The following is a 12,697-nucleotide window of genomic DNA, read 5'->3' as shown; positions in this document are numbered from 1 at the left end:
TTTTTTTGTCGGTCATGGGGCTTGAACTCTGGGCCTGGGCGCTGTCCCTCAGCTCTTCAGCTCAAGGCGAGTGCTCTACAATGTCACTTTTGGTTTTCTAGTGGTTTTTATTGAAGAGTCTCACAGACTTTCCTGTCCAGGCTGGCTTTAAACCGTGATCCTCAGATCTCAGCCTCCTGAGCCAGCGCCTGGCTTCTGCAGTATTTTTTTTTTTTTTTTTTGCGTCCGGTCGTGGGGCCTGAACTCTGGGCCTGGGCGCTGTCCCTCAGCTCTTCAGCTCAAGGCTAGTGCTCTACCACTTGAGCCACAGGGCCACTTCCGGCTTTTTTCTTTTTGCTTATATGGTGCTGAGGAATCGAACCCAGGGCCTCAGGCTTGCAAGGCAAGCGCTCTACCACTGAGCCACCTTCCCAGCCCTGCAGTATTTTTTTTTTAAGTCTATATTTTACTGTGACAAAAATTGAGCCCTGGAGGGTAAGTACAGGTCCAAGTTCAGACAACTAGAAAAATCAGAATTTAAACGTAGTCACTACAAAATCTGTTTTGTTTTTTTTTTTTGTCTTGTTTTGTTTGGTTTTAGGGGCTTAAACTCAAGGTCTAGGTGCTTGTCCCTGAGCTTTTTTACTCAAGGCTAGCCTCTAGTTCTATCACTAGGGCCACAGCTCCACTTTCAGCTTTTTTTTTGGGGGGGGAGTAGTTTATTGGAGTTAAGAGTCTCATTGACTTCCCTGCCTAGGCTAGCTTAAAACTGTGATCCTCAGATCTCAGCCTCCTGAGTAGGCTAAGGAGTTTTGTTTTGTATTTTCCTAGTGCTGGTGATCAAAGACAGGCCCTGCTCATGCCAGTCAGATGCTCTGTTACTGAACCACAACCCCAGCCCCCAACCCAATACTTTTAATTACTCTGCCACACTCTGTCCATAGGTACCAGGAATCTGAAGACCTGGAATCTTTACTATGAACTAATTCTGTGAATTTTCACTTGTATATCTGAATATCAGTTTGCTCAACAATAAAATGAGAGCAAAAATTAGAATAGTTACCTTATATGGCTTTTTGTAGAATTATGAAATGCTGAAAGTGGGAAACAATTCTATAGAAGCCATCATTATGCTAATCACAAGGCCTAATGTGTTTGACTTCTAACTAGGTCACAATCTAACAGGCTGTGGGTTGAGACCCTTAGTTCCCATAACCAATTTAATAGCAGTTTGATGGCTTCCAGTTTCTTTGTCAGGTCCCATCAACTTTAATGCCCCTGACCAAGCGTCTTCCACTATACACACCTCACTTTCCTTCTCCCTGAACCTTTCAACACACACACACACATTGATTAACTGATTTAGTACCCCTGAGGCTTTAACTCAGGGCTTGGGTACTGTCCCTTAGCTTTTTTTGCTTAAGGCTGGTGCTCTACCGCTTTTAGCTTTTTGCTGGTTCATTGGAGAGAAGAGTCTCATGGATTTTCCAACCCTGGGCTAAACTTTGAACTGAGAGCCTCAGGTCTCAGCTTCTTGAATAGCTAGAATTACAGGTGTGAGCCACTGGTGTCTGGCTTCCAACACATTCTCTTCTGACCTCTAGGGACAGTTGCAGTTTGTGGCCCTTGCTTCTTTGAACCTGTCATTTGAAGCACAGCTGATGATGGGTGTAACCCAGAAGGCTGAGGACCACGTTAGTGTAGAAATCTCCTATCAGAGCTAGGAGAGAACTTCAGGGTAACCTTTTCTAAAAGTGCAATTCTTGAATACTTTGCTCAACTCATCTTACAAATGAGGAAAACCAAGGCCAGGTAAATGAAATGACACTTAGGTTTTACCTTGCAAATTGTTTCCAAGTACATTTCATTCAAGTGATTTTATTTAGTCAGAACCTTTTCTGGAAAGGGGTTTCATTATATTTATTTGTTTCAGTATGCATATCTTTTCGGGAAGAAGCAGAATCCTTAAATTCATGGCCGATAAAGCCATTTTATAAAACCTGAAATCCAATAATTCACTCAACGTGCATTCTTGGAGTTGCCTATATTCCTTGGTCATTTTTCAGGCATTCTTCAGGCCCACCTGCATCAGGAGCAGTAATAGAACCCAAAAGACCGTCCCAGGCCCACTCGGTTTCTACTGGTTCCTCTCTGAGCTCAGCTTTCTAGTCTGGAAGAACAGCATCTACCTCTCAGAGCCAGCGAGGGGGTGGGAGTGTCACATGACATAGTGCACTTTTAGCACCCACCACTAGCACCCACCCTGGGCGTTCGTTCTGATTTAGGCATAATCCCTCCCTCTCCTAAGCAGCTAGCACTGCACCTTGGTTGATGACCTTAAACCTTAGCCCATCCAACCGCCCATAAACCAAGAAGGAGCCCAGCTCGTGCCAGGCCTAGAAATGTCCATCCCCGCCCCCAGCCCCCTTAAGACAGTGACTGGGCCAGAATTCTCCTTGGTTGATAAATGAGAGGGAGCTGAGAAGCCGCTGCGATGACTGTGCCGAGAATCTGATTTGTGAGCAGCAAATCTCCACCAACACCATGGAGATGCTTTGGGAAAGCAGGCCAGGCTACCTGCCGGAAGGAGGACGCGGGAGAGGGGGCACGGCCGCGAGGAGGGCGTAGGGGAGATGGCCCGGAGGTGCCCAGACAGGAGAATCTGAAAAGGAAACAGAGGCCACATCTCGGGGAGACCTCGGCGGTGAGTGAGGGGCGCTGGGGGGACTGCACATCGCGGGGTGCGGGTTTCCCTCAGGCGGAAGAGAGACAAAGGTGGGGGGCGTCCAGCCTGGGAAGGTCAGGGCCCCCCGGAGCCGGGACGGGGCGCGCGCACGGCCGAGGGGTGACGCGGGGCTGGCCGAGGCCGGAAGGCGGGGGTCCTGCGCGGCCCCTCCGCGGAAGGCGGGGAGGGGGGGAAGGTCGGAGCCGGCCAACCAGCGGCGGCCGCGGTCGCCCCGGGGAAGGTCAGCGACCCCGGGCCGGGGAGCCGAGGGGAGAGCCGAGAGGGGCCTCGGTTGCCATGGCGCCGGACTGGGCGGGGAGGGGGGGGTTGGCGCGGGCCCCGCCCCGAGCCCCGCGGGGCCGCGGGCTCCAGATGGTCCCGGGCCTCCCGCGGGAGCCGGCGGCCTGTGGCAGGGGGGAGGCTATTGTCCTCCATCCGCGGCGCCGCGGTCCCGCCGCTCGCGCCCGCGCGCCGCCGCCGCCGCCGGCCCCGCGCGCCCCCCCCCGCGCCCCGCGCCGCTCGCGCCCCGTGACAGCACCCGCCGTGCGCCCCGCGGCCGCCACGCCACCCGCAACCGCCCCTCGCGGCGGGGCTGCGGGCGCGGCGACGACCGGTGAGCGCCCGCCCGCCCACCGCGCTCCCGCTCGTCCGGCCGGCGCTCCGCGTCCAGGTAAGGTGCCGGCGTCCCGGCCCGCTTTGTCCCGCCCGGGCCGGCGGGGGCGGCGCGCTTTGTGCAGCCGCGTGCGGGGCGCTGCGCTGCGGGCGGCGGGGTCGGGGTCCCGGCCGGCTGCGGAGGGGGCGGGCACCCGGCCCCTCTCGCCTGTGCCGGGGCCCGGGGACAGGATGCGGAGAGTCATGTGCCCACCGGCCCGGCACCCACGTGAAGGCGGCGGGGGCCGAGGCGCGGGGCCGGCGGGGCCTGCGGGGCCGCGGGGAGAGCCCTGACGGACCGCGGACGGACGGGGCCGCCCCGACTCGGAGCGCGGCTGACAGCGCCGGCGGGTCGCGGGCCCCGCGGCGGCTCCGGCGGACCGGCCCGCGGGCGCTGTCCCGCCGCCCCCGGCCGCCGCCTGCAGCCGCGTGGGCTCCGCGCCTCCTCGGGAGCTGGCTCGGTGCTGCCGCCCAGGCTCCCTCGCGGGGTGCGGGCCAGGGGACGCGGCTGGCGGGGGGGTGCGTGTAGCTTTGGCCGAGAGGGAACGAAGCCCTGTGGGGAAGCGTCGGGTAAGGTGGCTTTATTTGGGGGTGTGTGTGGACGTTTTCCGGGCTCTGGGGGGGCCCCAGCACGCAGCCATCCTGGCGGGGGTGTACCCACTCCGGCGCTCCGGCTCGCAATCGCCATCCGCTCCGGCTCCGAGCGACTTCGCCTCATTCCCCCCATTGCAGGTGGCAGGTTGACTGAGGTAGTCTTAGCCCTGCGACAGCCTGCTTAGTACAAGCCCACTCTCCGTGGGTTGTTTCTCAGCTCCCTTCCTCCGTGGGGGGCAACCACCGTCTTCCAACACTGAGAGCTGGGAGTTGCAGGCCATGGGCCTGGGTTCTCCACAAACCAGTTTACCTTGAAGGTGAAGTGGACAGAGTTAAGTTTCAAATATGTCTTAGCTTGATGCATGGGACAAGCTCGTGGTGTATTCGAAAACAGCTAAACATCTGTGAAGGAAAAAAAAAACAACAACAACTAAGATGGAGCTTATGAGACTGATGCAAGCTCCGGGTTGGGGAGTGAAAATGAGGCAGATTCGGGACCACCATGGTTTACACCTATAATCCCAGCTGCTCAGGGGGCTGAGATTTGAGGATGCTAACAGTTGGAAAACCAGCCTGGGCAGGAAAGTCTGTGAGATGTTATTTTCCATTTTTACCAGCAAAAAGCTGGAAGTGATGCTGTGGCTCAAGTGGTAGAGCACCAGCCTTGAGTGGAAAAGCTAAGGGACTGTACCTAGGTCCTGAGTTCGAGCCTTCATTACCTGCACATACATACAAAATGAGGCTGAATAATTCTTTCCTAAGAGAATGAAAAAGCAGTCCCCCGTCCCCCCTTCAACCTACTTCCTAAACTCCTGAGGAGCAGATCCCTTAAGCTTTATCAGGAGCATGGACCAGGAAATAGGTTGGGGTCCAGGAAACAGATTGGGATTTTGTTCTTCCTACCTTTCTTCTGCTCTCTACCTATCCTGGAGCATCTGTCTTTTGCCTTCCTGGGAGTGCTGAATTTAATTACGACTTCTTTTGCCTTTTCCTCTCTCTGCCATTTATAGTTTGAGTCACATAAGATTTCTACTTTGCCAAAGTCCCCATCTCTTCTAATCTATTATTCATCCTCCTGTCATTTATTCAATTCTTCCTTCCCATGGCTGCTGCAGCCCTGTCCTCCTTCCTTCCTTCCTCACATCTGCGATTCGCTGTGTCAGACCCAGCACCTCTGTTTCATGAGTTCTAGCGCCCACTCTGTCTTCATTTTCTTCTCTCGTGCTTGGAGCTCCCATGAGGAAGCTGTATTTGAGTTCAGCATGGGGTAGGGAGAGCCTGCACACACCTAGAAGTACTTCTAGTCACTGGAGCTGGAAACAGCCTTCACAGTGCTTCTAACCAACCAGCTCCAGCTGCTTGTCATCTTTGGCTTTCAAAGTAGGTTCCCTACATAAGCAGGCTCAGTGCCACCTGGGAACGAATTAGAAATGCAAATTCCCAACTCCTCCCCCAGATCTGCCAAAAGAGAAGCTCTGGGGGCAGAGCCCAGTGGTCTATTTCAGCTGCCCTCCCCCTACTCCAGATGATTGTGATTTGTGGGAGTCTAAGAATTGCTGGTCAGGAGTTCTAGTGCCCAAGTCTGAAACCATTGCAGCTAAGGAGCGGGTCATTTCTAATCCCACCTTCATTCTTTCCATGCTTTTCTTTGGCCCTAAGAAAGACATTAACTGTGGTAGCCAAAAACGAATGGTTTCTTCATGCACTGTCTTCTTTATTGAATATCTATTGTACTGGACCCAGAAAGGAGTAAGACCCAGTTCTCAATGAGTTAAAGGTGGAACGAGTGGAGACACACAAACAAGTAACAGTAATACAATGGGATAAGCGCCATAATAGCTGCCTGTGAGGTACTGTGGGAGCGCAGGGGTGGAATGATCCACTCTGAGGGAAGGAAAGAATTAATCTGGAGCCGCATGTGGTGAGAGGAGGAATTAGGTACTAGCCCCAGCTGCTAGCCCCAGGGATAGGATTTCCAGCTTTAGAGGCCAGGTCAGCAGAGGAAAGTAAGTGGAGGCTGACATCTTAGAGGACCTACCTGTGGCTGAGCGGTTTGTAGGTTCCAGCCTACAACTGGAAGGAGGTGACACTATTATGGCACTAACAACATAAGCTACTTGGGCCCCACCGAGGTCAGTGGCTAAGAATAAGAGAGGGGTGAAATGGTAATCTGGATTAGCTAGTGCACTGCCCTATTGCCAGAGTTCAGGAATCCTTGGAGGAGAATAAGTTTGGAGATTCTCCAGTACAGGGAGAATTTGAGAGTAGAGATGGGGCTGCTTTGCTTTCTGACAGCATGAGGACAGCATGGAGGTCCAGATCCTAGGTAAGGGAAGATAGACTCAGTGAAAAGGAACCAGGATCTGGGTAGGAGAAACTCAAACAGAAAATTATAGGAATCTGGAGATGGCAGCTGGGAATGTACAGAACATATTGTCCAAAAGGCAGGGAGTGGGAGAGGCTACAGACCCAGAATATTTGGAACCCAAAACTTTCCAGGCACAGAGCTACAGTGCTTAACAACACTGTTAAGAGCACTGTTCTCAATGAAATCTATGGGAACAAGACCTCTGTATAGTCTCAGTACCATGACCCTGTAGGGGATCTGTGACCAAAGAACAAAAATACCATATGGGTTCCTTTTCTTAATCATGATATCCCTGGAAACTCAGGTCAGAAAACACATAGGCCTCAAACTTGATCTGAAGAGAGAAGCATTTGTGTTTGAAGTTTTATTTGGATGAGGAGCCAGAGATTCTAGCTCTGTCCTTCTCCTCTCCCCCTAATTATAAAAGAGTCCAAGCCGGGCGCCGGTGGCTCATGCCTGTCATCCTAGCTACTCAGGAGGCTGAGATCTGAGGATCACAGTTCAAAGCCAGCCTGGGCAGGAAAGTCTGTGAGATTCTAATCTCCAACAAACCACTAGCAAACCGGAAGTGGCGCTGTGGCCCAAGTGGTAGAGTGCTCGCCTTGAGCTGAAGAGCGCAGGGACAGCGCCCAAACCCAGAGTTCAAGCCCCACGACCAACCAAAAAAAGAAAAAAAAAAAAAGATTTCACAGAGAGGCCCTAGAAAGTCTGGATTCCATGTCTGGAGTTCTTAGGACCCCTGAGGTCACCCAAGTAGTACATATTTGGGTACATTGAGCCTATAGGGTAGAGTTAGTTGTTTGGAGACAGTGTCAGACATGGGGCTTCCTTAAGTGTCTGCTCTATGGAATACAGAGACTTAAAGTAATTTGAATGCCTCCAAGTCTTCAGGGGCCTGACAGGTAGCATACATTTATGAGACATATTTGTATAGGAGAGAAAAAGGGAGTGGCAGGGTCTGCAGAGAAGTGAGAGGCACTGGCCCTCCTAAAGGAATCTGAAATGGGTTCTTCTAAAACAGTTTTGCTGCATCTTTTTTTTTTTTTCTTTTAAATCCCCTTCTGTTTAGAAAACTAACATTTCTCTGCTTCAAACTGACCTGCATTTGAAGTGTAGTGAAATCTTTGCTGTTCACTAGAGGTAATGTTTTGTTGTTGTTTTGTTTTATACATGTACTAGGGCTTAAACTCAGGACCTTTACTCTCTCTTGGCTTTTTCTGCTTAGGCTAGAACTCTACCATTCGAGCCACATCTTCACTTCTGGCCTTTTACTGGTTAATTGGCTTAAGAATCTCATAGATTTTTCTGCCCAGGCTGGTTTCAAACTGCAATACTCGCATCTCAGCCTCCTGAGTAGGTTGGATTACAGGCAGGCCTGAGCCATCAGTGCCTAGCAGATATGTTTTATTTTATTTTTTGGTCAGTTCTAGGGCTTGTACTCAGGGCCTGAGCACTGTTCTACCATTTAAGCCACAGCACCCCTTCTGGCTTTTTCTGTTCACTTAGTACTGAGGAATCAAACCCAGGGCATTCCCAGCCCTGTTTTAATTCTTTACAAAATTTTTTGTAAAGTAGGCATGTAAAAACCAACATCGAAATTTTGAAACAGCAGCAAAGAGGATTATTTTGTTTATTGTTGATGATTTTACTTGTAAACATTTCCCGAGGGGGGAGGGGGAGGAACCAACAGGGAGGAAAGTAACAATAGTTCACATGTCCCTGCCATTTGTTCAGAGTAATGTGCTGAAGGTAATGCTCTTTTATAAGAAGTGTTTTATGATTTTAAAAATGAAACAGTGAACCAAATAAATAAATACAGCAATTGGCCAAACAAAACACTCCTGGGGGCTGGCTTTAGTAAGTTTGTGCCTTCTGGTAAAAGAAAAGGGGGTCAAATAAATCGACAGTTGCAGGGTGCTGGTGTCGCTGTGCCTGCTGGGAGGTCTCTGCACAGATCCTTCCCAGAGCCCAGCACCACAGGGGCTGCTGCTGCTGAGAGGCCCCATCTGAGGGACCAAGTGTGAAGCTTCTAAATCACCGACTGCTTTCGTATCCCGCAGCTCACTGAGTTCAGGTCATGCGTTGCCCACAGCACTTGCTCTTTGCTCAGGGTGATTCAACTCTGCCCTAGAATTTATTTTTATATAAATATTTACAGAGCAAATCCAGAGACTCTGTTGGGGGAAATGATGGGAAAGGAGTCATCTGCCTGGTGGGAATTTAAGCTCTCTGCCTTCCTATAGGGAATGAAAAGCCCAGCTCTAGGGCCCTGAGACCTTGGCTCCTGTACACTGTAGGGAAATCTTCCTGGTGCCCAGGGAAATGGAGAGTGGACCATACTGACCTTCAAGCTGGTCAGATTCAGCTTCTTGGAACCAGTTATTGGTATATGCCAATTTCCTTGTGTTCCCATGACAATTCACTATCCTCCCCACCGGAGCCTTACCACCCAATGCCTTTCTACCTTCCCCAAACCACATGACAGGTTTTCCTTACCTCTTTTCTTCAGGAAGGATATTTGCTGATCTCAAACACTGCCCAATACCGCTAGTGTCACAGCCCTGGACTAGGGAGTCATACTCAAGATTAAAATGTCTCCAGGCACTGGTGGTTTATGCCTAGCCACCCAGGAGGCTGAGATCTGAGGATCAAAGTTCAAAGCCACTGTGAGACTCATATCTCCAGTGAACCAGCAAAAAGTCAGAAGTGGGGCTGTGGCTCAAGTTGTAGAGCCTTGAGAAAGAAAGAAAGGAAAAAAAAAAAAACTCAGGGACAGTGTTCAGGCCCTGAGTTCAAGCCCCAGGACTGGCACAAAGAAAAAAAGATAAAGAGCCAGGCGCCAGTGGCTCACGCCTGTAATCCTAGCTAGTCAGGAAGCTGAGATCTGAGGATCATGGTTCAAAGCCAGCCCAGGAAGGAAATTCTGTGAGACTCTTAGCTCCAATAAACCACCAGAAAAACCGGAAGTGGCGCTGGAGCTCAAGTGGTAGAGCGCTAACGTTGAGCTGAAGAGCTGAGGGACAGCGCTCAGGCCCAGAGTTCAAGCCCCACGACCAACAACAAAAAAAAGAAAAAGAGGGCTGGGAAGGTGGCTCAGTGATAGAGTGCTTGCCTTGCAAGCCAGAGGCCCTGGGTTCGATTCCTCGGCACCACATAAGCAAAAAGCCGGAAGTGGCACTGTGGCTCAAGTGGTAGAGTGCTAGCCTTGAGCTGAAGAGCTGAGGGACAGCGCCCAGGCCCAGAGTTCAGGCCCCACAACCGGACCCCAAAAAAAAAGAAAAGAAAAAAAGCTAAGTGAGAATTTTGAGGTCCAAAGCTCAAGCCTCAGTCCTGGCATACACACACGTGTGTATGTGTATGCATGCACAAACACACATACACAGTGCTGTGTTGGAACATGGTTCAAGTGGTTCAGCACTCGACTAACAAGCACAAGGCCCTGAGTGCCAAGCCTCAGCACCCCCCAAAGAACTAAATAAGTACAAAGATGTCTTCATATTTAAGAGGTCCTTAATTTAAGACAAATTTAACAGAATATGGGATTCTGTTAAAGTAAAAAATCTCCTCTCAGCCAAGCACTGGTAGCTCATGCCTGTTATCCTAGCTACTCAGGAGGCTGAGATCTGAGGATTGTGGTTCAAAGCCAGCCTGGGCGTGGAAATCCATGAGATTCTTATCTCCAATGAACCACCAGAAAAATGGAAGTGGCGCTGTGGCTCAAAATAGTAGAGCACTATCCTTGAGTGAAAAAACCCAGGCCCACGGGGGCGGGGGGGGGGGGGAGGATGGGAAGGGATGGGAAGGGGAAACAAAGGAGGAGGCTACAATGCTTGATAAGAAATGTACTCATTATCTTGCCCATATAATTGTAACCCCTCTGTAGAGTATTTTCACAATAAAAATAAAAATTAAACCAGGCCCTGAGTTCAAGCCCCCCAACTGACAAAAAAAAATAAAAATAAATCTCCCCTCACCATTCCTCTTGAATGGCTGTTGAATCCTGTGTTACACAAGAACTTTGGACAGTACAGATGGTTTTTTTGTTTGTTTGTTTTTTTTCCAAAGTCCCCAGGAGCTAACAGGAAACTCATTTGTTATTTTTTTGAGGACAGAGTATATTGCCCAAGTTAAGGTCAAAAGTAGTGTTGGCAAGCATACCTGGCCCAAAGAGGACTGGGCACTACAAGGCTAGTTGGGTGTTGATCCCTCTGGGAAGACTTAAAAGACTGCAGGATAATCAGGAATAAGTCTGTGAGATTCTTTTTTTTTTTTTTTGGTTGATTATGGGGCTTGAACTCTGGGCCTGGGCGCTGCCCTGAGCTCTTCAGCTCAAGGCTAGCACTCTACCACTTGAGCCATAGCACCACTTCTGGTTTTCTGGTGGTTCTTTGGAGATAAGAGTCTCATGGACCTTCCTGCCCAGGCTGGCTTTGAACCTCCATCCCCAGATCTCAGCCTCCTGAGTAGGTAGGATTATAGGCACGAGCCACTGGCGCCTGGCTGTGAGACTCTTATCTCTAATTAACCACCAAAAAGCTGAATGTGAATCTATGACTCAATTGCTAGAGTGCCAGCCTTGAGCAAAAAATAGACCAAGGGAGAGTTCCGGCCCTGAGTTCAAGCCCTTATACTAGCAAAAGCAAACAAAAAACGCTAGTGCTCCTTCCACCTTGACGCACTGACAATGTCTTTGGAGGTATTCCATCTGTGAAATGATGGGGACACATACATCTCAGGGGTGTCTTTTGAGCACTTACTTAGCATTCTCCGTAACAAAAGGAAACTAAAAGGTGAGAACTATACTGAATCCTTTGAACTCCTGGGCACTTGGTCTATACTTGTCTATCAGTGCATTGGTCTCCCTGGGGTATCTACCGTTTGTTTGACTTAGCTCAAGAGGAAAATTGGGGTCTTTTAATCTCCAGTTTACCTACAAAGGCTCAGAGATACAGTGAGATCTCTCTGTGTATAACTAATGCAAACTAATAATAAAAACTTAAAACTTTGTGTGTGTGTGGTGGTCCTGGGGCTTGAACTCAGGACCTGGGCACTGCCCCTGAGCTGCTTTTGCTCAAGACTAGCATTCTACCACTTGAACCACTGTACCACTTCTGACTTTTATTTATTTATTTATTTTGGGGGGGGTCCAGTCGTGGGGCCTGAGCTCTGGGCCTCAGCTCTTCAGCTCAAGGCTAGCGCTCTACCACTTGAGCCACAGCACCATTTCCGGCTTTTTTCTTTTTGCTTATATGGTGCTGAGGAATCAAACCCAGGGCCTCAGGCATGCAAGGCAAGCAATCTACCACTGAGCCACCCTCCCAGCCCATGGCTTTTATTTATTTATTTTTTAGTGGTTAATTGGACATAAGAGTCTCACGAACTTTCCTGCCCGGGCTGGCTTTGAACTGCCATCCTCAGATCTCAGTCTCCTGGTTAGCCTATCAATAATAATTTTTTAAAGAAGGCTCAGAACTCAAATAGAAGCAGGGAATGAAAGAATTCTAGTTTGTACTCCTTAGTACCCATCAAGACCCCCATCCTCCGCCTGCACCACCCTGGTCTACACACTGGTATTCCCACGGCTGTCTCCACTTTGAGTCCCTGGGCTCTGCTGTGTCTGTCTCTGCTTTGAAGCCCTCTGAGCCTGTCGTCAAGCTCTCAGACAGCTCTCTGTCCTCCGGTGTCTCTCCCAGTGCAGCTGTCACATTGCCATCTCTGCCTCCCCCCTCCCACAGTCTAAAGACAAAAGGCTAAACTATCCATAACCATGGCCACGAGGAGAGCTGAGCCAAGTGAGAGCAGAAAGATAGCAGGATGTGGTGAGTGGGGAGCTCCGCGGCCCCCAAGACGCCCCTCACCAGCCACATGTTCTTCCAGGAGCAGGAAGCCACCCACCACCATGAGCAGCACTCTGTCGCCCACAGACTTCGACAGCTTGGAGATCCAGGGCCAGTACAGTGACATCAACAACCGCTGGGACCTGCCCGACTCCGACTGGGACAATGACAGCAGCTCAGCTCGCCTCTTCGAGAGGTCTCGAATTAAGGCTCTGGCAGGTGAGGTCCCGGAGAACCGAGGAGGTGCGGAGGTGGGTGTGTAGAGTCTTTTATCTTTACGGGGAGACAATTGTCTTGTCTAAGCTGCTGGACTGAAGTGGGAGAGCCTGAGCACCCTGTCAAGCCCTTTGGTCCCCAGTCCGGTGCAGGAACAAACTTCACACAATACCAGGCATTTCCTAACCTCCCTTCCCCCAAAGCCTAGTATGCCAGCTGAGCTGACCCCTGGACTGGCCCTGCTGGCTGAATCGGCTTCCCTTCCTGACCCGGGCCCTGAGTCACATCCCTTCTCCTCTACACTCTGACTGTCGCTTCTGTCTCCAC

General features: G+C 50.7%; 1 protein-coding gene across 2 annotated transcripts in view; it reads left to right on the top strand.

The window, feature by feature from the left end:
• Positions 1–2,243: 2,243 nt before the first annotated feature.
• LOC138818800 (spectrin beta chain, non-erythrocytic 2) overlaps positions 2,244–12,697 on the top strand; it is a 47,261-nt gene continuing 36,807 nt past the window's right edge. Inside the window, exons 1-2 of one of the 2 annotated variants that reach the window (XM_070009937.1) lie at positions 2,244–2,683; positions 12,195–12,373. In XM_070009937.1, coding sequence (XP_069866038.1) covers positions 12,217–12,373 — 157 coding nt within the window. In that variant the 5' untranslated portion in view covers positions 2,244–2,683; positions 12,195–12,216. Of the gene's footprint in view, positions 2,684–3,283; positions 3,375–12,194; positions 12,374–12,697 lie in introns of those variants that run through there. The other variant, XM_070009938.1, reaches the window with a different exon arrangement.

The sequence above is a fragment of the Dipodomys merriami genome, unplaced genomic scaffold (assembly GCF_024711535.1).
Source record: "Dipodomys merriami isolate MVZ:Mamm:240054 unplaced genomic scaffold, mDipMer1.0.p SCAF_78, whole genome shotgun sequence".
Lineage (NCBI taxonomy): Eukaryota > Metazoa > Chordata > Mammalia > Rodentia > Heteromyidae > Dipodomys > Dipodomys merriami.
The sequence above is the reverse complement of the archived record's forward strand: the minus strand, read 5'-3'. Positions and strand labels throughout refer to the sequence as shown.